Genomic DNA, 27,472 nt, shown 5'->3' with positions numbered 1-27,472 from the left:
CCAATACGTTTTGCATGTGGACTAAGGGGACACATGAAGGCCAAGTGTTCCCAGAAACTAGTGGAGGAATAATAGAAACAGAAATGGGTGTATGTAGACGTATGCTTACTTAGAAGAGGAGGTAAGAATAAGAGTAAACGAAAGGTGTGTGAGTCTGGTTGCGTGAGTATTCTCATGTATACTAGCCCTCTGGCTATGTGTGTGCACTAGACCTCTGTGACCTTTTTTAAGGGTTCGGTCTTTTGTCTTTTTTTTGTACTTGGTCAGTTCGGTCACACATCTGCTGAAGAAAAGTGGCTTATACTTGTGTGCTCGTGTGAGGTATGAGGTGGCGAATACTTGTGCGTATGTTCACACGATGTGTGTGTCGAAGGAGGCGTCAGAGACGGATGGATGAGGAATTGAGATAAAACAAGAGGGAGACAAATGTGCTTCACTTGGCCTTATTTCAGTATATTGGAAATTATTTTCAAGTAATGACTTTATTTAGAGCAATTTAAAGCTATCTGAAAACTTTCTAAAGCACATTTATACACAGACAGTGTATTCGCATTTCTTCATTCTATTCGTCTCCATTCAATGCTCGAACTTTACCGATTGCTTAAAGATGAATAATAATGATAATAATAAAAATATATACCTAAAATAGCTATTAAGGTATCCTTCTTAATATGTATACATCGTTGACAGGAATATACTAAGATATTTCTCCAGAGATAACAACTCTCATGGACCTGCTGTGTTTAAAAACACAGTGTACCATGGTCGAGTGAAATGTTCATAGGCTGATCAAGTTACTCTCATGGAACATGACAAAATGAGGTATAATTTTCAGCATGTGTGGACCGCAAGACTCTTTGCGGTCCACACACTTCTTCTATCGGAGTTGCAGTGCTTGAGTAGCATTGAGAAAGCAGCTTTTATTCTGTTGGTAAAAAAAGTCACCAATAGGCGCAGGAGTGGCTGTGTGGTAAGTAGCTTGCTAACCAACCTCATGGTTCCGAGTTCAGTCCCACTGCGTGGCATCTTGGGCAAGTGTCTTCTGCTATAGCCCCGGGCCGACCAATGCCTTGTGAGTGGATTTGGTAGACGGAAACTGAAAGAAGCCTGTCGTATATATATATATATATATATATATATATATATATACATACATGTATGTGTGTGTTTGTGTGTCTGTATTTGTCCCCCTAGCATTGCTTGACAACCGATGCTGGTGTGTTTACGTCCCCGTCACTTAGCAGTTCGGCAAAAAGAGATCGATAGAATAAGTACTGGGCTTACAAAGAATAAGTCCCGGGGTCGATTTGCTCGACTAAAGGTGGTGCTCCAGCATGGCCGCAGTCAAATGACTGAAACAAGTAAAAGAGTAAAAGAGAGAATAGTAGATATGACGTCATCATCACTGCTACACTCGTTCCCAGTCAAGTGCTTTTTCATATTGGGAGAGAAATGATTGTCAGATGGGGCCAAATCAGAAGAATATGAAGTCTTATTAATCGATTCAAAGCCACGGTCGCGCACAGCAGCCATTGAAAGCAAGGACTTCCGTGCTGGAGCCTTGTCCTGATGAATCAAGACCCCTTTCGTCAGTTTTCTTGGGCGCTTGCTCTTGACAACCTTTCGTAACTTCCTCAGCAAGTTGACATAATACTCTCCATTGTTGATGTGGCCCTTTTGAAGATAGTCAATAAACGCAATACATTTTGCATCCCAAAAAACTGAGGCCATCACCTTCCCGGCACACCAAAACGACTTGGACTTTTCTGGAGAAGGGTTGACATTAATGCATGCAACATTTCACATCTCTAGCATCACTCTTTCATAGTCAGCTTGTGTACTTTTTAGCCGACACCTCATGTATAGGAGGGAGAGGAAAATCCCTCCGACAGCGGCTAGCAAGAACGCCAAGCGAATTTCGACCGAGTTGGGTCTTATCAATGACGTGTACCGAAAGTCGTTACACTGATAATAGACGAAAAGGTCATGGATGGATTGTGAATCATCTCAGTCTACTAATCCCAGTGCTCTTTGTGTGGTAGATGTTATAATATTACTTGTCATTCTCAATGTTGTTATTTACTAAACAACATCTTCCTATGAAAATCTCCTATCGTTTCTTTTTTCTCTTTTGAAATAGTAATTATATGTAATTAAAACAAGAAAGAAAAAAACAGTATGATTCACCATAACATTTGTAATGGACACAACAACAAACCCGCCCGAGAAGTCTTAGTCGATTTATATGGGCATATTTCAATTGTTGGAACTCCTTTTCTTTCGTTCTCAGTCGATTGCTTGATGCATAACAAGTCTTCTTAAGTGGCGCTAACTTAAGAAGTAGTAGCAGAGTGAGTAAGTTTTAACATTAAAGGTGACGATATTTGGTCATTCTGCTTGCTAGAAATAGAAGTGAAATATTCTTAAATTTATTCCACGATCCTAAAAAAGGGGGTAAAGAATACAGATAATATGATCAGATTGGTCAAGGCTGGAAAGCGTTTGATCAAAGATCTATTGAATAAAGGCTGATACCAAGCTAAACAGCAGCAGCAGCAACAACAACAACAACAACAACAACAACAACAACAACCTCATGACCATTACAATACCCTAGACCTATGAAGATGACAGTCCAGTATTGATTCCAGTTGAAATCAACATTCATTATTTGTTTAATATAATAATAATGTTGGAACCTGATAGCAGTTGGAATTTTCTCAGAATTTCGGCAGTATACACGAAATAGTCCTTGAATTTCACTAAATATCCCTTACGTCTTGAAGATGTTGCCTCGTAGTGATGTATTCGTGAATATTTTGTCAAACATTATCTTTCAAAAAAGGAAATTTATAACACGAAATGAGAAACAAGTTATGTTATAGTGATTGCTGTGCTTTGTATAAACCGTACTATTCAAATTGTATAAAATTCTATTAACTATGACTTTATAACAATCTTTTATGACGTTTTTCACAAAAAAATGGACTTGTTATTTCGATGTCGTAAATGACAGCATAACAAGCATTTTCGAACATTTTCATCATGAGTAAATCTTTTCTTCAGAGACAAATGGATCCATACGATCATTTGTCTCAGAATATTGTATTTGAAGGCAATTTCAAAGAACTCAATCCACATGGGGAAATTAAACGTATATTGCGATTGAAAATTTCCGAGAAATATATCATTTTGTGCAATATGGATACAAATGGGTGTAGAACAGAACAAATCATTTCACTAAGCGCCTCCGAGCTTCGTGTTCTCGATAAAACAAGAAAGAGAATAGCTTTGAATCTAGCAAATGAGAATTCAATGATTTTTGAGCTAGGCGGCTCTGATGCGATGTCCAAGAAGAACTGGGAAAATATAATACTGTTAATCAATAAATTATCAAATGGAGGTCAATCGAGAAATATCGGTAAACGTGTTTTGATCGCAGAAAATATAGATTCTTTTGAAAAAGCATCCAAACACCTACTGGACATTTGCAATATCAACGAATCTATAGTCTTCGAATACTATTTTGTAGAACTTAATCTAAAAGGACAAGGAATGAGACAGGTTTATATGGTGATAACAAACAAGCAGGTTTATTTCGCATCACAAAGTTTACACTATTTAACTCTAAAAGAAAAGATACCTTTGGGAAATATTGATATGTTCGTCATGAATTACTTATATAAAAGGATTGGAATCTATTTGACTGGTTCTGTAAGAATATTCGAAATGTGTAATAATTGGGAGAATAATAAAACTCACAATATTTGGCTTGAACTCGTCAAACTCATAAATTACAAAGAGAAGGAGAATAAAACAAACATTTCTGGTGGTGGAATTATTAAGGATCTTGATAGTTCGAATGTTATTGAGAACTTTCCGAAGAGGTATTTCGCACGAACTGACAAATATTTTAAATTGGATTTTGACGCGGACGAAGATAATATAGAATTCAGTATATTAAAATATATTTCGGTTCTTATTAAATGTGCAGGAATATCTTGGGCGCAATGTGTTATTAGTCAAACAGATTTACCATTTGCTGGCGTTTCCTGGAATACATCGTTGGAGTCCGGGCGAGTAAATCTTCTCCGTCGGTGTGGATCGTGTCCAACATTGTACGAAAATCATCAAGTGCCTTTGAAATTGGTGAAGATGGTACCTCATATTAAAAGATCTTCTTCTTCCATTTACATTAATTGTGAAGCATATGACGGCAGCCTCTTCACACAGTGTTCTCATGATGAAAATACGGACCATTCCAGTAAGAAAGTTTTACTGGACATATACGATAAAGTCATATCCGGATATGTTTCTGAAATAGAAACTAAAAAGGTATTTTAATATTCTTGTATTACATAGAAGTATTAATTAACTCATTGTAAATTAAAATGACAATGTCAAGTCTCTACTAGAATTTTTGCATTAAGGCTTTCGACAAACTCTTTTTGTCCATCAAATGGACGATTACGCATAATTTGTTTTGGTTCATAAAGAGGACTACACAAATAAAAACCAAACGAACCTTGACAAAAACATATTTTGTGGTGCAACGGCATAAAATTACGATGGTATTCACAGAGACTTTGGCTTTAGTTTACTTTTTTACTCCTCTACTTGTTTCAGTCATTTGACTGCGGCCATGCTAGAGTACCGGCTTCAGTCGAGCGAATCGACACCCGGGACCTATTTTTTCGTAAGCCTAGTACTTATTCTATCGGTCACTTTTGCTAAACCGCTAAGTTACGGGGATGTAAACACACCAACATCGGTTATCAAGTGATGTTGGGGGACAAATACAGACACAAAAACATTTACACACAAACACACACACACATATATATATACATATATACGACGGGCTTCTTTCAAATCCACTCACAAGGCTTTGGTCGGCCCGAGGCTATAGTAGAAGACACTTACCCAGGGTGCCACGCAGTAGGATTGAACCCGAAATCATATGGTTGGTAAGCAAGCTACTTACCACACAGCCACTCTTGCGCCTATTTCTCAAAGAGGTTCGCTAAAATCTGAGATACATTTTTTATGACAACTAAAAGGTGACGAGCAGGCAGAAACGTTAACGCGGCAGGCGAAATGCTTAGCGGTATTTCGTCTGCTGTTACGTTCTGAGTTCAAACTCCGCCGAGGTCGACTTTGCCTTTCGGGGTCGATAAATTAAGTACTAGTTACGCACTAGGGCCGATATAATCGATTTAATCCGTCTGTCTGTCCTTGTTTGTCCTCTCTATGTTTAGCCCCTTGTGGGTAGTAAAGGAATAGGTATTTCGTCTGTCGCTACGTTCTGAGTTCAAATTCCGCCGAGGTCGATTTTGCCTTTCAGCCTTTCGGGGTCGGTAAAATAATCGACTATCCCCTTCCCACCAAATTTCAGGCCTTGTACCTATAGTAGAAACGATATTTTATGACAACTGCTAAAATCATTCTACTGTGGACCTACACCCCAGTCATCTCTTTAGATAGTTTTTATAAATCTCTAAAGCCCTTTTTTAATCGAGTGTGTTGATTATAGATTCTATTATGGGGTAAGTAGGTAAAATTTACTTACATGGGACACGAACCAGGCTACCAAACTCCTACTAGTTTGAAAAGTTATGGTATTTATGGCCAAGAAATGATAAAATAAGGTCTCATAAGAACGAGAAAGAGAGATCTAGGGAGAGAGAGAAAAGGAGAGAAAAATTAGGGAAATCGCAGCAAAAGAATTTTAATATTATCAGCATGTTACTAACTTTCAACACTGATACAAGGCCAGACATTTAGAAGAGGTATAAAAGCGAATCAGAAAGGAACCCGTAAATTCATACCCCTCATCACGAGATGCGACTTCCTACTTCATATATATATATATATATATATATATATACCAATGAAATTCCAGCAGTCCGATTTTCACATTTTATTTGCAATTTTGCAATTTTACAAATTTACAATATTGAAGTAAACTAGTAGATTCATGCGTTATGCAATCATCAGGTTTATGTAGTGACAGTAGCTTTCCTCCACAATTGATAACTATACACCCCCCCCACATATATATATATATATATATATATAACAATAAATGGTAGGGCTGTGCTGACCGCATATTTACCTATGTATATGAATGTATGTATGTTTGTAATATATCGTTACCCTTTTAGTTTCTTGTGACTTTTGCTTTTTTCCAGATGTGGCTGTCGCAAAACGAGAGTAGATTGTACAAATCTTACATAAACGCACATAGAAGGTAATATAAATTTATTTCTGTCGTATCTTCTGTAAACCAAAAGTATTATTATTATGGAGAACTTATAATACATTATTTAAAATATTGTATGAAGGCGGAGAGTTGGCAGAATCGTTAGCACTCCGGGCGAAATGCTTAGCGGTATTTCGTCTCCTGCTACTTTCTGAGTTCAAATTCCGCCGAGTCGACTTTGCTTTTCATCCTTTCGTGGTCGACTAAATAAGTACCAGTTACGCACTGGGGTAGATATACTCGACTTAATCCGTTTGTCTGTCCTTGTTTGTCCTCTCTGTGTTTAGCTCTCTGTGCGTAGTAAAGAAATAGGTATTTCGTCTGCCGCTACGTTCTAAGTTCAAATTTCGCCGAGGTCGACTTTGCCTTTCATCCTTTCGGGGTCGATTAAATAAGTACCAGTTACGCACTAGGGTCGATATAATCGACTTAATCCGTTTGTCTGTCCTTTTTTGTCCTCTCTGTGTTTAGCACCTTGTGGGTAGTAAAGAAATAGGTATTTCGTCTGTCCTTTTCGTTCTGATTTCAAATTCCACCGAGGTCAGCTTTGTCTGTCATCCTTTGATCGACTAGCCCCACCTTCACCACAAATTTTCAAGGCTTTGTGCTTAGAGTATAAATAACTACTTAAAATGTTGTATATTGTATTACCTAGGCGTCCAATTAGCAGAGTCGTTAAAGCGTTAGATAGAATGCTTTGTGTTATTCATTTCGGGTATATATGAGTTCAAATCTCGCCGATGATAACCTCCCTCACGGTATCGGGTTCATAAAAAGATAAAATACCATTTCTATACAGGGATCCGTTTTTCTGTCTCTTTCTGATATAAATGGTGTCTGGTGAGGCTCGACTGAAAGCTACCCCAAGATAAGCTACATGTCGTGAAAGCTGAGAACTTATGAACTCATTACAAGCTTACTATTATCATAAAGTCACTTTTCGGTGATTTATTACAAGACAGGTATACATTATTATATTAAAATTTATGCGGTATAATACCTGGGTAATTTAATACGCCAAGACTCCTGTATGCGAATTCAGGTTGCTATGATATTGATGTAATAAATTATGAATTTACAGAGAACTTGCAAATAGGTTATACGTTTATTTGTCATGTTGCTGTAATATATTATTATGCTGGGAGCACACACGCACACTTACATACACATGCACGCTCGCACACACACGCATATATATAGATATATATAGATAATAATATGAATAAAATATATATGCATATATACATACATATATGTACACACATACATGTATATATATAGATAGGAGTATATAATAATAATAATAATAATACTGCATAACGTTAAAAATGGGTATAGGGTAGATTTTAATCTACCCTATACCCATAAGAAGAAGGATTTTCCAGGGAGATTCACTGACACTCCTATTTTTCTGCCTTTCTTTGACCCCACTAAGAAACATATTAAACGAAATATCCATGGGTTAAAGGTCCTACAGACATAAAATGTACGATCTCCTGTACACGGACGACCTAAAGCTTTGTGCTAAAATCACCATGGAACAGATAGACCTTATCAAAGTAGATAGTTCAGAGTTTCAGCAATGACATCAGAATGGGCATGGTGCTAGACACAGGTGTCGATGTCTCACTGAGAAGAAGTAAATTATTCAGCACTGAAAATACTGCACTCGACATAGACACAGAGACTAGAGAATTAAACCACAACAGCCACACACAAAAATCTAGAAATAGAAGAAAAAGCTACCATACAACGCATAGAAATGAAAGAGAGAATTAAGAAAGAGTATTACAGAAGAATTAGACTAATATTAAATACTGCACTTAACGCTAAAAATAAGATAATAGGGATAAACACGCTAGCCATAACAGTCATAAATTGCACCTTTAACATAATAAACTGGAAGATCAGTGAATTGGGAAATCTAGATAGAAAAACCAGAAAACTACTAACAGAGTACCGGTCACCACCCCAAAGCAGACGCAGACAGAATATATCTACCCCGCTGAAAAGGAGGCCGTGGTCTGATACAGATAGAAAACTGCTATAAAATAACAACAGTTAGACTAGCAAAGTACTTAGAAACAAAGAAGAGGAGACTATTACATCTAGTAAAGCAACATGAGAAAAAGAAAACGATTTTCTCTATACACAAGGAGGCGACAAAATACAAAACAGAAGCAAGCTACACTGACACACAGACCTCAGAGGTCAACAACGCAGCAGAAATAGTCAGAGAGACAAAAGACATGAAAACTGAATTACAAACGATAATAAAGGAGAACTGGAAAGAAAAATTACTTCATGGACAGTACTCTGCCAGTGCTCAGAGAGGAAGTGAGCTTAAGTAAAAGCCAACAATGACTCAAAAGCTCTGGACTAAATGCCGAAACAGAAGGACTGATTCTCGCTGCACAAGACCAATGCCTGACTGAAAACAACTATAAAAACAAAATAATGAAAACAGGCCTCAGCACCAAATGCAGAATGTGCAACTACTACAACGAGACAGTTGACCATATTGTCTAGGATTGCCCAGTCATTTCCAAGTCTGAATATGTATACATACACGACAAAGTAAGCAGTTATATCCACTGGATGATATGCCAACATTACAATATCAAAACTGACTGCAGGTGGTATAAGCATGAGCCAAACTAGGCACAAGACAAGGATCAGACGACAATCATCTGGAATTTGCCGATCCAAACCGACAAAGAAATAAAAGCTAATCGCCCAGACATAATGGTCAAGGATTGGCGAAAAAACACCTGCTTACTGATAGATATTGCAGTCCATTCTGATCGAAATATTGTCAAAGAAGAAGTGGAGAAATTGTCGAAGTACAAAGACCTCGAAATTGAAGTATTCAAGATGTGGGGCATGAAGGTAAAAACAAAACCAATAATAATTAGAATATTTATTTCTTTACTGCCCAGAAGGGGCTAAACATAGAGGGGACAAACAAGGACAGACGAAGGGATTGAGTCGTTTATATCGACCCCAGTGCGAAACTGGTACTTTATTTATCGACCCCGAAAGGATGAAAGGCAAAGTTGACCTCGGTGGAATTTGAACTCAGAATGTAACGACAGACGAAATACCGCTAAGCATTTCGCCCGGCACGCTAACGTGTGTGCCAGCTCGCCGCCTTAATAATTAGAATATTTGGCATGATAAAAATATCATATGGACGAGAATGTAGAAGCTATACCTGGCTCCTCAACACCACACACTGTCCAAAAGATTGCACTGCTAGGAACAGCCCACGTCCCACGCAAGACACGATCAATCCAATAATACAACCTAAACAAACAACCTACAAATAAAAGGCTCACTCTATCAGCATTTACCCATTGAAATAAACTCCCATTAGCAAGCTAGAAAACCAAAGCATTACACATTCAACACACAATACAAGCAGTAACACAATAAAAGACAGCACCACACCTTTTGAGCGGGATGGGCTACTCGACCAGAAGAAAATTCTAACTGGGCCCCACCTGCAAGGTCATGTGCTGTTTATCTTGGTATGAGATCACCATGTCGCGCACACATGGTTGTGATGCATGTGCCTGGTGTACAGACGGGTAGTCATGATGGGTATCCTGGGCTCCGTATATTTTACCCCAGCGTCACTTTGATGGCATGTACTGCTCTCTCACTCAACAACAACAACAACAACAATAATAATAATAATAATAATAATAATAATAATAATAATAATAATAATAATAATGCATTGATCAATATGCGGTATCAGAGTGGTCGATCGACCTACTAAAGATCTCAGCACGATCTTCCGCAAGTCACACGCTGATATCTTAAGTAATATCATTCTCCTTGAATTGGCCGTTCAAACTGAATACTATTCTGGGGTATGAGGATGAAAAATCTAGATATTGAGGAGAGGGGAGTTATCTTTTAATCGACATTACTCCGAGGTCTCTTGTGACCCGGAAGAGTAGCAACTGCGGAGAACCAAAATAGAAAAGTCCAGTACAAAACCACATTGCACCAACTTAGAATCCTAGGATTTGGCAATTATCAGTAACCAGGTATGACCAAAACGTTGAGGAAAGTAAGATCATACAAAATACCGCTAAGCATTTTCTCAGTGATTCTGACTTATTCAGATACAGTGTTTGTGTCAAATTTTGGCGTAAGGTCAGAAATTTTTGGGGAAGGGGCTAAGTTGATTACATCAACCCTAGTACTCATTTTATCGAGCTCAAAATGATGGAAGACAAAGTCGACTTCGGCGGAATTTGAACTCAAAACGTAAAGGCGGACGAAAACCGGCTAAGCATTATGCCCGGCATGTTTATGTTTTTGCCAGGTCAACGCCTTAATTCAAATGTAATATTAAAAATTAATTAATTCATTTCTTTATAGATACTCATATCCAGAAGACGTGGATCTAGCTTCATTAATCTCTCGTTCCATGAAGAAAATAGGTAATATCGAAAGAAATATATTTTCTAAATATTTTTTTTTTTTCGGAAAATATCTCATTTTTTAGTTTAGTTATATATTTCTTTATTGCCCACAAGGGGCTAAACATAGAGGAGACAAAGAAGGATAGACAAATGGATTAAGTCGATTACATCGACCCCAGTGCGTAACTGGTACTTAATTTATCGACCCCGAAAGGATAAAAGGCAAAGTCGACCTCGGCGGAATTTGAACTCAGAACGTAGCGACAGACGAAATACCGCTAAGCATTTCGCCCGGCGCGCTAACGTTTCTGCCAGCTCACCGCCTTTATAGTTTAATTATAAAAGGAAGGCCGCGTCCATGATTCCTTTTTTTTGACTGGGTGGATTCAGGGTAGAAGAAAGCTCGAATCGTAGGTCATTTTCAGGATTAGAGACCTGCATTAAAGACTTCCAGCAGGTGAGACATTAAGCTGGGTGTCAGATTAAGATTTATTTCATGCCATTCCGTCGGCTACGACTATAAGATGTCCAGTTGATCTGATCAATGAAACAGTCTCCACATGAAATTAACGAGCAAGTGGCTGAGCACTCCACAGACAAGGTGTACCCTTAACGTAGTTCCCAGGGAGATTCAGCGTGACACAAAATGTAACATGATTGGCCCTTTGAAATATAGGTACGATTTACTTTTTCCAGCTGAGTGGACTGAAACAGCGTGAAATAGTGTCTCGCTCAAGGACACAACACGCCACCGGGGATTGAACTCCTGATCTTACGATCGTGAACCGAACACCTTAACCACCAAGCCACGCACCAGATTAATCTTTCTAGAACCAGCTGAATTTATTTGAGATTTCTGTAAGTCCCCTCATAAAATAATTAATGTATGGTGTCGTAAGCTTAACCAAAGTGTAATCGAACCTTGAACCAAATGACTGTGTAGTAAATTTCTTAACCACACGGATACGCAAGTACTCATTTAATTAAGTCAAACAAAAAATAAGAGTAACAGTATATTATAGCAGTCGACATTTGTCCAAATACTAAGAGTAGAACAAATAAGCAAAGGAGAACTACTCGGTCGTAGATAGTTGCATATTTTCTTATAATTTGTGAAGACACTTCTTATAGCAGTTAAGGTGGGTTCGGTTCTCATGTCAAGAAGCACGTTGTGCCATTGAGCAAGTTACTTACATTTCGCGTTGCTCCACTACAATCAACTGAAAATGAAAATCAGTTATACTTGAAGGATTTCCCCTCATGACAGTCCTAGTGGCTAATCTTGTATTTTCAGTTTAAAATGTCTTGAAAATGCGGACAATCTTTATTTTCACAGAAACTGTATACCTCCGTTACATAACATAACATAACATTTCTATCTCTACGAAGGCAACATTCCCAAGCTGTGCACAAATACAAATCTTTCCATAGTAATGTGTCCAAGGCCAGCTATTCTTGCTTAAATAATATGGCTTTCTAGTGATAGCACACGCCGCACTTAAATCACACTTCATAATATAGGGAGTCACAATTGCAACAGCAAACATGTAACAGCATAAATCTCAGAATTTTCTCTGGCGCAGGCGATCTTGTCTCAAAAGTGTTGGTAGTTAGAGCATCTATAACACTCTATGACAGTGTGGAAAGAATTTATCAGGGATTCACTCTAAATACATTAATACATCGATATTACAAACATCCACACTCATTTAGATCGAGGGACATACAAAGTTTTACTTCCTTGTGTGAATTTAGCAACAAACTCAGGAAAAACGGATCAGCAAATGCTTTAAGTGGAACATTATCGATAAAATCCCTACTTATATAAGGTGCTCTAGACAGTGAAATGAGGCCGTGAGTCCAAGGCTCACTGGTATGGTAATATTTAAGGAATTACTAGTTCTTCAGGATCGCAAATCCGAAATGGTGTGCTCTTTTTTACATCATAGTAGCCTAGCTAAATACTTCATTCACATTCTGACTAGTTACGAGTTCAACTACCTAACTCGCCTTGACTAAAGAAAGTCAAACTTACCCAAACACTCCCGGTACAACACTTCAATTTTTCACCTAGACTTGCCCTATTTTGTGCGAGTGAATTTCTACACATACATGGCTCTCTGGGAAGCAACGAAGTGGAACATCAACTCAATCCTGCTACTGAAACATATATACATACATACATATATACATACATACACACATACATACATACATACATACATATATACATACATACATACATACACACACACACACCTATATTTATATATTACATATATATATAAGTAAATATGCATGTTGTGGAGGCGAATGGCTTAGTGGTTAGGGTGTCAGCATCATGATCGTAAGATTGTGGTTTCGATTCCTGGACCGGGTGACGCGTTGTGTTCTTGAGCAAAACACTTCATTTCACGTTGTTCCAGTCCACTCAGCTGGCAAAAATGAGTAACGCTGCGATGGACTGGCGTCCCGTCCAGCTGGGGAACACATACGCCACAGGAACGTGGGGAACACATACGCCATAGAAACCGGGAAACCGGGCCCATGAGCCTGGTTAGGCTTTAAGAGGGCGCATTAATTTTTTTAAATATGCATGTTTATAATATAACGAATCTTCCGTATGTTGACATGTACCTTTTTACTACAATGTAGATTTCATTTAATCAAAATACCCTAGGTCTGAAGAGTCCCCTGCTGTATACATCTCGCTTACATATTTACCACTTCCGAGGTTCTGCTCGCTATGAAACACATGCAGTCCGGATATTTTCTACTCCATTCCTTAACTCTTTTATTTTATTCGCATACTTGGCAACCCTGGCTGGCTACCGTGGCATATAACATAATTTTTCTCAGCTTATCGTACTTCGATATGGGAAAAATTCATAACCTTCCCCTCACTAAACCACTATTGTCCTGAAAGTTGTTTTTTATATTTACTACGGATTGCTTGAGGCTCACCTTCTTCCTACACATTGATCCTTGGATCTTACATTTATATATATACTAGCATTAAAGACCCATCGTTGCCGGGTCATAGTGCTAGTGCATGTATATATGTGTACATATTACATGTACATCTATATATATATATATATATAGATGTATATATATACATCTACACATAAAATACAAGATACAAAGTTGATATCGCTAGTGATAACAATACTCAAAATATATAAGAGACTGGAATTGTTAGCCCGTCACTTGTAATTTCGATCAATTCTATCTTGTCCTCCCTCTTGTATAGAAGTGTAGCTACAATCCAGCCTACCTCTACTTCGGTGGGGGGGGGGGACTCTAAATTTTTTTCCGGGACGTCCTACGTCCCAGATATAAAGAATTTCCACAGATATAAAATATTTCCACTTTGAAAGTTCGAGTCGAGTACTCCTTTGCACGCTCTGTTGACTCGAACCTTGCTTCTATTGTAGCGAATTTACCGCCTCTGATTAGATACCTTTCATAGTCGCACCAAGACACTTTTCGAAGGTGCTTTCCTCTGTGTGTTCAAATCTTTTTTCTCTACATTGTATACTTTATAGACAATAGTCTTTTCTTTAATTTAATTTTTTATTATCCATCTGGACTATTCCATTTCTGCACGATAATTTTACTTTTACTTTATTCCCATTCATGTGAAACCACTTATTCAAGTTCAAATCATTGATGCAATTTTATACTAATTGCTATTTTTAGTTTTGCTATGTTACGATTATATTATACTTTAGTTTGATTTTAATTATTACGTACTACATATAATTCAATCGTTATTATTATTTTTATTGTTAAAGTGAAAGTATCTGACATAAAATAGAGAAACGTTTTTGTTTCACTTTTAACACGTAATACTGAAATAGTGGAGAAGATATGATATTGCTATGGGCTCGCTCTAGGCAAGAAGTTGAACATTTTTTCCCATGAAACTACATGGACCCTAAGTAAGGCATGTGTAAAATTTGAATGGAATTGGCTGTGTAGTTCTCAAGTTTTAGGGAAACACACAGACAGACAGACACACATTCTCAGTTTTATATATATAAATATATATATATATATATATATATGTATGTATGTATGTATGTATGTATATATCGTGTCTTGAATGGCACAACAATGCAGAGAGGACTATGATAACTCTTATAGGTGATGGCTAGTAGGCCCGAGAAACTGGATCCCATGGGGAGAGCTGTTGTCTGTTTGTATGTGTGGAAAGAGAAGTAGGTATTGTCCACGATGATGGACAATAATCGATGTATATCAGCTGCGGCGAGTCCGAAGCAGTGGATGTCGGATGCCACTATGCAGTCATTCAATAGGCTGACTGCCGTGTCAATAGGCCGATCACCGAATGTACCGTTGTGCACATTTTAACAACGTCAATACTAAAGGCATGTCTGTTTTGTCTGAGACAACTACATAGCAAAGACAAGAACAACTTCATCACAAAGAACAGTAGATTACCCATCTCATTAAAAAACGCAAGGATAACAACACGATCCAGATTAGACCCATCGTTTCCAGCGTGGAAGGACCTTTATATAATATCCTGGCTCGTTTCCCACATCCTGAAACCCATACTCTCCACTTTTCCTGGACACGTCAGGAACTCCGACGAAGTCATAAAAAGACTGCGCCAACTGCCCCCAGACTAACTCAGACAAAACAGATATGCCTTTAGTCTTGACGTTGTCTCAATGTACACAACGGTACCAGCACACTCGGTGGTCAGCCTATTGACTGATTGCATAGTAGCGTCCGACAGCCACTGCTTCGGACTCACTGCACCTGATATACATCAACTAATGTTTATCATCGTGGACAACACCTACTTTTCTTTCCACGATCACATATACAAACAGACAACAGGTCTCCCCATGGGACCCAGTCTCTCGAGCCTACTAGCCATCACCTATATGATAACAGTTAATATAGTCCATTTTTTGCCATTCAGTACACGTTATATTTCACAAACAACCAAACTACAATTCTCTCCTACATATTATATATAAATATATATATATATATATATATATATATATTTATTTATATGAACACACACACACACATACACATATATTTATGTATCATCTATATGCGTGTAGGCGGACATGTGTGCATATGTGTGGATGTGCGTGCAGGCGGGCGTATAGTTATATAATATTTAGTGTTGTCAATAGAAGTCAGTGAAAATAAGGATCATCTACTTAAGGTGAGAAACTATCGAAGATGAAAATAATTAATTTCTGTTAGTAGAAACAAATTTATTAAACATATTTTCGCGGACCGGTACTGTATGATTCATCTTAGCAGCTTATTCAACCAGTTGCAGTCTCGACCAAGCCTTATATGGTATTTCTCTAAAACTGTTACCGCACGCACGCACGCACGCACGCACAGATTTTAATATCCACAAAGATTAGAACTTATCTGCAGGTCTTGGTGGTCCAAATTGGATGTGCAGACTGTGGAGGCGTCGTTTCAGAACCTTGTCTGGTTTAAAAAGCCACATGAAATACCATGATGGTGCTAAGGTGTAGGTACAGGAAGTTGTCAAACTCTGCATAAGGAGTTATATATATATATATATATATATATATGTGTGTGTGTGTGTGTGTGTGTGTACGTATGTAAGTATGTATATGTATGTTTATGTGTGTGACGTGACTGACCAGAGTATCAAATGTTGTTACACATCGCTGGTCACAATGCGCTTTGCATCGTTTTAGTCTTCGAAGGACACCACCCCTCTGGCTAGATGAACAGGCCAGTGTTTGAAAAGGTGACCGGAGCAACGTGAAATGAAGTGTTTTGCTCAAGATCACAACGAGTCGCCCGGTCTGGGAATCGAACCCCGATCTAGCGATCAAGAGTGTAGCAGGCTAACCAGTTAGCCTAATCAGTATACGGCGAGACATGGGGAGAGAGACAGAGAGGTATACAGACGCATATACATGTGTGTGTACTTAGTATGTTTGTATAATAGGCATGTATGCCTAAATGATTTTAAATTACGTACTTCGATTACACAAGCTAATTTCGAACGCTAGGCACAAACTGTTGAATTCTGGTGTTTGTTCATTATGAAAATACGTTGCCAAACAGGAATTTGAAAATCCCATTGCTTTATCAGTAAAAAAATTTGAATGGCAAAATGGAAACAAGTTTTGAAGTTGACTTTCTACACACAATTAAATTTGATAGGTAGGCGGCTTAAAAAAAAAGTTGATGTATACACATAAAATAATAATGAAAAATAAGAAATTGCAATAAACTTCATGCTCAGCCTAGCATAAGCTATAATACAAAAATTTATTATGAAGTTTTATTTCATTCGATTTATACAATTTTTTTTCATATTTTTATACTAGTGGTTTCTGATTAAGCTTCAGGATCAGCAATTTTGAGAGATGACGTGGGTTAAGCGATGCCATCGATCTCAGAAGTTAAATGACACTTTATTTTATCGATTCCGAAAGGATTTTGGGCAGTGTTGATTTCAGCAAGATTTGAACTCCAAATATTAAGTGTGCGAACAAATCCCTCAAAACATTAGAGTGGAGCGTTTTTCACGATCTTCGATTTCGTGATGGGGGTAGTGCTGAAAAGTTGTGAATGGACATCAAAATAACTGATGTAAAATCTTAGAACTCTGCTAGAATATTTTCTGTCTCCAAAAGGCGGCGAGCTGGCAGAATCGTTGGCACGCCTCAACATGTTTTTTTCTGTTACTTTATCTCCTGCCTCCACAAGGCGGGATGGGGGTGTACTGTAATTTACATCTACATGAAGAATTTTCTGAATTCGATAAAAAAGTACAATATTTACGATATTTTTACACATTTTGAGACATTTCTTTTTTTATTTTTTGTTAGACTTAAGAAAATAAAATAGTGCCTCAGTAAACTTTTCAACGAACTGCTAAATCATGGCAACGCAAACAAACCAACACGTGTTGTCAAGCGGTTAAAGTGGGCAAACACAGACACAAAGACAACACACATACACACATACATATACTTTGGGCTTCCATACTGTTTCTGTATATCAAATACACCCACAGGGCATTTTTTCACAGTGAAATTGAAGCCAAAGCCAAGTGGTTGCGAAGCGAGTTTCTTAGACACACAACTATGTCTGTGCCTAAGCAAAAGGATTTTTAGACCGTCAAGAAGATTAAGATGATTACTATGAGCCAAAGGTGACATAGATATTCGAAAATATAGGGCAGTATACAAACAATATTTCAGAATTATTTGTGAGTAAGAATAATGAAAGCACACACGAAACTATAACATCACTGAGTCATAAAAATACATAAAAAACGAATAGCTGTCCATAGAAATAAGTTTGTATTTACAAAGGTGTGTCAGAGTTTGTATTCAGAAAAATGAAAGCACTCATATTCACCAAAATTTATATGAATTATGTTTACGAAAATGTCCATGAGAAATTTAATATGAAGTAGACAATAGTCATTTCTACTCTAAGCAAAAAGACCGAAATTTTTTAGGAGGGGGCCAGTCGATTAGATCGACCCCCAGTACGCAACTGGTACTTAATATATCGACTTCGAAAGGATGAAAGGCAAAGTTGACTCCGAAGGGATGAAAGGAAAAGTCGACCTCGGCGGAATTTGAACGCAATTCGATTACAGTCAACTCTTCTGTAAAGATGCGGATCAAATCTCCGATTTGAGAATACATTCCTCCCTTCCTCTCTCTTCTCACCGGTCCTAGAGACTTTTTAAACTTTCAGATACCCTAATCTTTTTGTGACTACGCAATATAAGTACAAACAAAATACTCAATATTGAATATTAACTCAGTTACGTGTGTTTGACAAAGTGAATTGCTCACGTTCGAAGTTTTACGCAACACAACGCGTCACTATTATTAATACACTTACAAGTTCTACTGGTAGTTTTCTTTTTTGTAATCACGATTGTACTTAACTTTCACATGTCAAACAGAAAACACTGTTTTGTTATTCATTATGAAGAGTGGTCTTGGTATTTGAAATAGAAGAGAATCTTGTACTAATTTTTACTCTTTTATATTATTTTATAATCCACAGCAAAACTAAATATGTATTATCTCTCTAGTAGAATTTCTGACCAGCTGTTTTATTACAGACTCAGTTAAAATTTCGTGATGACTAATTTGTGATGTTTTTCTATTCCTAGTTGGGACTATTTACTACACCTAACCCAAATAACTGGAAGAAACCTTCAGTTGGGACCGGCTCACCGCAGCTGTAGTTGACAAGTGACCACAGAAGGAGCCCTTCTGTGAGTGAAGGTTTGTTCAGTCCACGCTGCCCCAGTTAGGTGAAGCGTACAGGCTAAGGGGAAAAACACTGAAGAAGATACAGGAGAGTTTCCAATATTGGGATATTACAATTGGAAGTGATTGCAATATCCTTAAGTATTTCGTACCGTTTCTATGTGAGGGAAATTATCTCTGCTATTCCTTATAACAGTATGTGATATCCAACTATGTGCATCGAGAGGTATAGGCTGGGATGACTTGTTCTCAGCAGTGTACCCTAATTTAATTGAAACTAAGATTTTGAAATGACATGACGCTGCATTAAGGGTATACGACATTTTATTTTCTAATTAAATCATGTGTTTAAGTAGAGTAAATAATTATTGAAAAAGTTTTATGCACATAGTCATTTTATTTATATTCTTTTTAATATGGCTATGACGTACTATGATTGAAGTCTTAAACACTTTTTTCTCATTTTTAAGATTCTGTTATGATATCAAACAGATTGATGGGTGAAATGGGCGTATTTAAGTAGCTAATAATATCTTTATATTTCGTTTTTGGATTTGGTTTGCAAGACTTTTTATATGAGTTCGTGTTGAAGCATAATCTGTTGGCACAACATAAGGCACATAAAGTAAATGACTCTCCTCAGGCACAACAGAATATTTTTATATTTTCTTTCCCTATTTATAAAATGTAGCGATGAGTCTAATTAAGTGTGGTGAGAGAGTATGGGTATCATGAGTAAGAAACTCTACGGAATTTAATGAGTCATATTGTTGTTCAATTGATTGCAAATTAGTTCGACTCACTTTCTGAATGTTGTATAATACTGCTGACTATTAATAAATTACTGATTTTTAATCAACCGTTTAACATTATTGACTCGGCTGCAACTGTCAGCATTTTATATATAACCGTTACAATGACACGCGAAGAGAAATATCCAGGATTACTCGCTGCATGAAAACTTAATAGTGAAGACATAGCTAACACATTTGATGTAGTAAAACAATATAGTTTAATTAAAATAAAAATCCACCCTTCATAATGAAAAGATATCCTAAATCCTTGGTAATAAAAAGAAAGTCGAAGCAAATCCAGATTTCACACCATGACCTCGTAGTTAGGGTGTGAGGCTCACGATCATTAATTTCAATTCCTAGACCAGGTGGTGCGTTGAGCAAAGCACATAATTTCATGTTGCATATATGTGTTTGTGTTTCTTTCACGCTGCTTGACTACAGTCTTAAGTTTGTTTTCTATAACTTAGTGGTTCGGCAAAAATACTGTGTAAGTGGTTACACTTTTATGAATCTCTTATTATAAAAGGCAGATTTTATCTGCCTACCTTTGTCTCTTATAGAAATCTACAATATAGGATTTCTTCAATTACAATTTACCTAGCATTTTTAAGAGTAGAATACATCGGGTCGTGCCAGGTACAGATTTTCAAATTTCACCCCCAATTAAGCAAAATTTCGAGAAAACTCACATTGTGGTGTGTAAGTGAAGTGCTTTTCTTAGTGTGTGCTACAGCACACACGCACACACACACACACACACACACACACACACACACACACACACACACACACACACACACAAACGGAGCGAACTGCTTCACTCATGCTATCACCCTAATTTCTCCTACTTTCTCTTTGCAAGTGTACCTTACAACACTACTAAAAAAAATAAAAAACAGCAAACAGAAACAAATAAATACATAACGATTTACTCCTCACACAATTTCTTCATTTACAGTTTACCTATGATTTTTACAAGTACTTGCATTCGGTCATGCCATACAAAATTTCTTTCAATTTCACCCCCAATTAAGACAAAATTCGAGAAAACTCAATATTTTAACATTTCACTCTTTCACTTCGAAGCCTTTACTCTGCCTATTACTCCCACTTCCTCTTTAGACACATAGACACGCTAATATATACGACAGTGTCAATTGTTGACAGACATTGTAAGCTAACGTGTGTGTGTGTGTGTGTGTGTGTGTGTGTGCGTCTGTGTGAGTGTGTGTGTGTGTGAGGGTGCGTGTGTGTGTGAGTGTGTGTGTGTGTGTGTGTATGTGTGTGTGTGACAGGGATAAACCATTGAGAATGGTCATCCTTTTTGCTACAAGATCACCTATGGTCTTATTTGCTACACCACTGGTTTTCAGTTCATATTAATCAAATTAATATTCACAACAAGGACTATTCATTATAATACATCAGTTCCACACATTTACCCTGGTTCCATTTCGGACAACTGCACAAACATTTGCCATTTCACACATGTATGTAAACAAATTCCTTTCTTAAAAATTTCAATTCATTTTCTTTTTCAATTCATACAAAGTTTTTTTAGGACGAATATAAGATCTAAAGTATATACAAGTAGCAGAAAGATCGCCCAAAAGTGTATATAGATATTTAAATGTTTTTATATATTCATCTATACACAGATGTATGTATAATGTGTGTGTATATATTTCCATACAGGTAACCATTCACTCCATACAAAGTTTTTTAGGACGAAAATAAGATCTAAAGTTATCTCTAAGAAGCAGAAAGATCGCCCAAAAGTGTATATAGATATTTAAATGTATTTATATATTCATCTATACACACATGTATGTATAATGTGTGTGTATATATTTCCATAGAGGTAACCATTCACTCCATACAAAGTTTTTTACGACGAAAATCTTTATATATAAAAGAAAGGTTGTGTGTCTGTCTACTCCGATTTAGATTCCTAACTACTCCCACATTTTACGATGCAGTTTAACCAAAACCGGGTATCTTATAGTCGGGATTTATATCGAACCCTTCTGGGTATTAGCGCGCGTCTACGATGAGTCTACGATTTTACAAATAATTTACCATCATTGTTTTCCATTTTAATGCATATTTTTTTAATAAAGGGAAGTAACTCTCAAACTTCACACCAATATGCGTGCTCATATGCGACGTAGTATCACATCAGCAGCATTTCCTCACACCCTCCTTGCACTTGGCGAAGGCAAAATACCAGGGGATGAAAATGGTAATATTGCCATCGATTCCATTTGTACCATTGTTAAGACGCCTTCTGATCTCAGAGATGCAGTGTTCCCAGATCTACAAGCTAATTATCAGAATATGGATTGGATTGGCAAAAAGGCTATACTGGCCCCGAGGAATAAAACTGTTCACCATATTAATGATGAAATGCTAAAACTCATTCCTGGGGAAGTCTATGTATATCAGTCTATCGATACAACTCCTCACCCAGAGGACGTCATCAACTATCCAATAGAGGTACTCAATTCCTTTGAGCACCCCGGACTACTACCACACATTCTCAAACTTAAAGTTGGTGCCCCTATAATGCTCATCAGAAATTTGATTCCCCCAAAACAATGCAATGGCACACGTTTGATCGTTAAGTCCTTATCTCCCACCGTAAACTTATATCAATATTTGCCTGAATAATCATCATTATTCAGTGCAATCATTAACAGTACTTTGAAGCAATTCAGCCCCGAGCAACGCCGGGCAATTCTGCTAGTTTTATTATAAATTTGACTTTGCATTCAGTATTGAATCTTCCCATCAGTAAATGATCTGTTTTGAGTCCTAAATAAAATAAAACCTTAATTTATCCTGTATTCTTGATTTATTTTCTCTTTCGATATTTTTACAGACTCTGGTGATGACCCTGACTCTGGGATTCTATTAGGTACTCAATATGCAAACAGAAATATCCAAGGAAAGAGGACTGTTATTTGTAAGTTAATTATATTCGACTGAATGTTTTTCTCTCCAATGAAAAAGTTTGCAAACCACATACAAGAGTTATCTTCATTGATTAGTTCAAACGACGAACTGTTACCAAAGGTAAATCTAGCTTACTCTGGAAAACTGAGGAATGACTTTAAAGTATACCTCTTTTGATACAGATCTCAATCCACATTTTATTAGAAGGAAAGATGGTGCTCCAGCATGGCCACATTCAAATTACTGAAATAAGTAAAAGAATAAAAGAATATATATGTGTGTATATCACGTGATCATGTGACCGTCCAAGCTATCAGATGCTGCTATACATCGCTGGTCACAATGCGCTTCGCATTGTTTTAGCGAGCAGGCCAACAGAAGAAAGAGGGAAAGAAATAACACTGTTGTATCGCGGACACTTCTTTGTCATGTGGAATGCCTCCAGGTGTTTATGATCATAGATCTCTTTGCCAAAGTCTGAAGAACCATGATCTATCCTGAAAAACCATAGCAGCAGTTTCTTGATGTTTCTTACGTGCTTACTTTTAAACCGCAGGGCCTATTTGACCTTTAGGAAGGGCAACAAGTTTACGTGACATTGTGGTATGTCCTGGCAAAGCTGGACCTGTGTGTCATGTCGAGAGGGCCGGCCATATTTGAGTCCTGTATGGCTTAGCCACAGGACTATTTTCCATTAGGTGAGCCATAACTGAGGCCCTTGACAGGTATTGTGGTAACGGGCCAGAACGAACATGGGAGTAGTAGCGACTAAGAGGTAACTGCATACGGCATAAACGTCATGAAATCACGATTTGAAGCCTAAGAAAGAGCCGCAATTTAATGTCGAATAGTCGAATACAATATCTTAACCACTTGCTTGTTTCACAAGATATATATATATATATATATATATATATATATATATATATATATGAGTGTGTGTGTGTGTGTGTGTGTGTGTGTGTGTGTGTGTGTATGTGCGTGTGTGTGTGTGTGTGTGTGTGTGTGTGTGTGTGTGTGTGTGTGTGTGTATATATATGTATATACGGGCACAGAACGTCACAAAACGTAAACACCATGAAATATGAAGACAAATTTGGGTATGCAAACAACGAGAGAAACAAATGGAAAACAAGACAAGCAACGTAAAGAACGACCCGTTATTAGTTGTCGGCTGTCTACCTACTCTTCATTTCGAGCATTTAACGACAATATGAGGCTTCGAAAAGCAGTTGCTCCCGCGAATCGAAATAAAATTTGGGATTTGCGAAGGGTAAAAGTTGGTAGCAGACACAGGACAGTGGAGACAAACCAAAAGAAAACAAACACGAAGAGCCGTTGGGCCAGACGAGGTAAGGTAGCGAATGCTGGAGGAATACTGTCTTTGACAAAAGGGAAGATAGAAGACGAGACTGGTAAGAATGCGTCTGGTCTGTGCGACAGACTGAAAGAAGAGATGATCACATGAGGAAAAGAAAGATGGACAATAGTCACGTGTGAGCAATGAGAGAGAGATAATCGATTGGTGGAAAGAATCAAAGAATTGAAATTAAATGCTTAGTCAATATTCTTATGTACTGTTTTCTGTTCGTAAGATTTATAACATTCAAATCTTCGCCTTTCGTCCTTCCGAGCTTTTGAAATTTATATCACCAGTAATACTATAGAATCGATTCAGTCAAATGTATTGTAATAAAGACAACTAACATTTTACTTATTGCTATATGTCATTGTCTTAACCACTAGTGTCTCGGGTATGTTTTTCTTTAAAAAACTAAAGACATACGAATAGAAAGAAATCCAATCAGATACTTTTGTAATTTTGCAATGACAGGAATGTTGAATCATATTCCTATATATATATATATATATATATATATGCTTTTATTCTATTGTTCGAGGCATTCAGGGACTTTGAGGATGTACAGATGAACGTCTAGAAATTGCAGGCAGATATTTTTCAATCACATCTTATAAAGGAAGAATACAGACTAATGTTGTTTTCATATTTTTGTTTCTTTCTTCCTATCCTTTAGTCAGTAGGGAATGCACTGGACATGACTCGCTACAGGGCCTCTGGGTCCAGATGAATCAAGGAATATATTAAACCAGAGGGCTAGCCCTACTACTTGCAGCAAAATAGATTCCATTAAAGGCATCGAAGGTGCCTTTTAAACCTTTTAAACTAGGACCGGTTTAAGGTTATCGCCCACGTAGGTCACGGAAAAATTTGAATTTAGAAAGTATAGACCGAGAGAAATACCGTACAACATCTGGTTCAACGTTCTTACAGTTCTGCCAATTCACAACTTAGAACTGATGCCTTCCTAATTGACTCTAAAGTGATAAAGTGCAAATTTGACTTCTTGGGATTTAAACTCAGAGAGTGGAGGATGGGAACAAATACCATGAGGTATTTTATCCAATGCAATAGCTTGCTACAACATACGCACATACACGTAGAAAGAGTCAGGCACATACGCGCATACAGACAGGACACAAGCGCCCACGCACAAACCAAAGGATAGTTATAACTGAAACGTTTTTTTTTATCGTAAGTAGGCTCAGCAATAACTGAGTTGGGGAACAACAACGGTAACAAGGATTGTTGCATTTAAGTGGAAACTATGCAAGGCCACATTACAAAACCACACTTGCCCTACAATTCGGTAAGTTACTGAGTCACGAAGTAACTCTTTAGTGCAGACGGACAATAATAAGCATAGGCGTTGCAGTTGCAGTAAGGATGAATTCAAGTGGAAAAAAAAAAGAGTTAATTTTAGCATTGTTGGCAATATTTTAGCTGTTAGTCAGTTAAATGTAAAGTAAGAGATTGAAAAGAATATTAAATAAACAAATATACTATTACGAAAAAAAGTACTAACTGGGTTTAAATCTTCAAGAACAAAATCGGACTGGTGTTGTATTCGGCTGGCATCACTAGCTAATTGCATATGTACGTAAATTAGTTACCTATATTCATTGTAGCGAAAAACTACGAACAACTAACATACATACATACATACATACAAACATACATACAAACATACATACATATATATATATATATATATATATATATATATATATATATATATATACACATACATACATACATACATACAGGTTTATACCTGTAATTATTGGGGCCCTAGGATATGTAACACACGAATACCAATCTTGAGAAATTAGGTCTCTCAAAACCAAAAATGAGAAAGTTAATTTGAAGACTACCGATCCAATCCATCGCTTGAACTGTAAAAATGTGTAAAATGTATATAGTTTGATATAGCTTATGTGATACTGTTAGATACCTTTGGGTTAAAAATCCAACCCGCCACATACATATAAATGTTTGAGGAAAAATTCATAATTATATGAGTATGTATTATAGCGAAAAGCGTAGGCTACGTCTACAAAAAGGTGTCAGAACTAAAATTAAACTGAAAGGCAAAGTCAACCCCGGAGGTGTTGATATTGGAATGTAAAATGAATGAAATGAGATGAAATGTTAACGATTTCAGTTGGAAAATATGGAACGTTACTAGGAGATGGACTGTTATCTTATCCAATAGAACATTCTTATCTCTTGTAGGTAACATCATGTAATAATGGTAACTTTAACAATTCTTTGATATGTAATAAACTACAAAATTCAACTAATATAGTTAGGCAGGAAGACAGACCGGCAGATAGACAGGCAGACAGACACACTAACAGACAGAAGAATACAGCGATATCTTTATATATAAAAAAGAGGTTGTGTGCTGTCTGTCTCCTACGATTTAGATTCCTAACTACTCCCACATTTTGCGGTGCAGTTTAACCAAAACCGGGTATCTTATAGTCGTGATTCATATCGGGCTCTTCTGGGTATTAGCGCGCGTCTACGATGTGTCTACGATTTAAAAAAAAAATTACCATCAATTTTTCTAATTTTTAATGCATTTTTGGCATATATAAGGGAGGTAACTCTCTAAAAATGTATTATTAAATCTCAGAACGTAAAAAGCTACAGTAACACCCCGCCTTTGTGGTTAGCCATATTGAGATGGCTATTATACTTTACATCTCTAAAAATGCTTATATAGTTATTTCCCTTACAAACCCGAGCAACGCCGGGCGATACTGCTAGTATAAATATATAGAGAGATATTTATGTTTGCCTTTATGTTCAGTTATAATAAAAACAATTTTACATTGATCTGAAGGGTTACTCTATACTCTTATAGTGTACAAATTTATTATTCTTAAACAATAATATTAATGACAAGGACTTCGAAGTTTCGTCCAGCTTATTTTTTCTCTCGAATCTGATGTTCTTCCATTGATATATAATTTTAGCCTTTTATTTTTGAGGTTCTGACATATAAAAAAAAAACGGCAAAAACTATAGAACAGATGTATTTTATCATTGGACACAGTCTACAATCTGGTTTTCATTCCTGTTGGTAGTTATATTACTTTCCTTTAATAATATTCATTATTTCCTTTAATAATGTTCTTATATAACGATAGCTCCTTACCACCATATAAATAAAGCAATACATATCAGGAAGAAATTCCTATTATTATTTTTAGATACTTTGTTTATAATGTAAATATATTAACTTGCCTCTATGTTAGGAATGTACAATAATTTAACGGTAACGTTTTTATCTTCAACTACAGGCCTAATTATACGGACATCAAAGCTGAACAACTGGCCTTTGAATTGACCTATGTAACCAA

The 27,472-nt window shown here is 36.9% G+C and overlaps 1 protein-coding gene across 1 annotated transcript; it reads left to right on the top strand.

Moving 5' to 3' along the window:
* The first annotated feature begins 2,981 nt into the window (after positions 1 to 2,981).
* Positions 2,982 to 27,469, top strand: LOC118765176. The gene is made up of 5 exons (XM_036506836.1): positions 2,982 to 4,335; positions 6,192 to 6,250; positions 10,658 to 10,719; positions 22,668 to 22,751; positions 27,413 to 27,469. The coding sequence occupies exons 1-5, from the start codon at positions 3,046 to 3,048 to the stop codon at positions 27,457 to 27,459; spliced, it is 1,542 nt and encodes a 513-aa protein (XP_036362729.1). The 5' UTR covers positions 2,982 to 3,045; the 3' UTR covers positions 27,460 to 27,469.
* The last annotated feature ends 3 nt before the right edge of the window (positions 27,470 to 27,472 follow it).

This window comes from Octopus sinensis, linkage group LG10 (genome assembly GCF_006345805.1).
Source record: "Octopus sinensis linkage group LG10, ASM634580v1, whole genome shotgun sequence".
Lineage (NCBI taxonomy): Eukaryota > Metazoa > Mollusca > Cephalopoda > Octopoda > Octopodidae > Octopus > Octopus sinensis.
The sequence above is the reverse complement of the archived record's forward strand: the minus strand, read 5'-3'. Positions and strand labels throughout refer to the sequence as shown.

Bases quoted from the DNA above. Each gene is read 5' to 3' on its own strand.
- LOC118765176 (XM_036506836.1), top strand. From the start codon at position 3,046: ATGAGTAAATCTTTTCTTCAGAGACAAATGGATCCATACGATCATTTG. The intron at 4,336-6,191 runs GTATTTTAATAT...GCTTTTTTCCAG, and splicing joins CTGAAATAGAAACTAAAAAG to ATGTGGCTGTCGCAAAACGA. The intron at 10,720-22,667 runs GTAATATCGAAA...ATATTTTTACAG, and splicing joins TCGTTCCATGAAGAAAATAG to ACTCTGGTGATGACCCTGAC.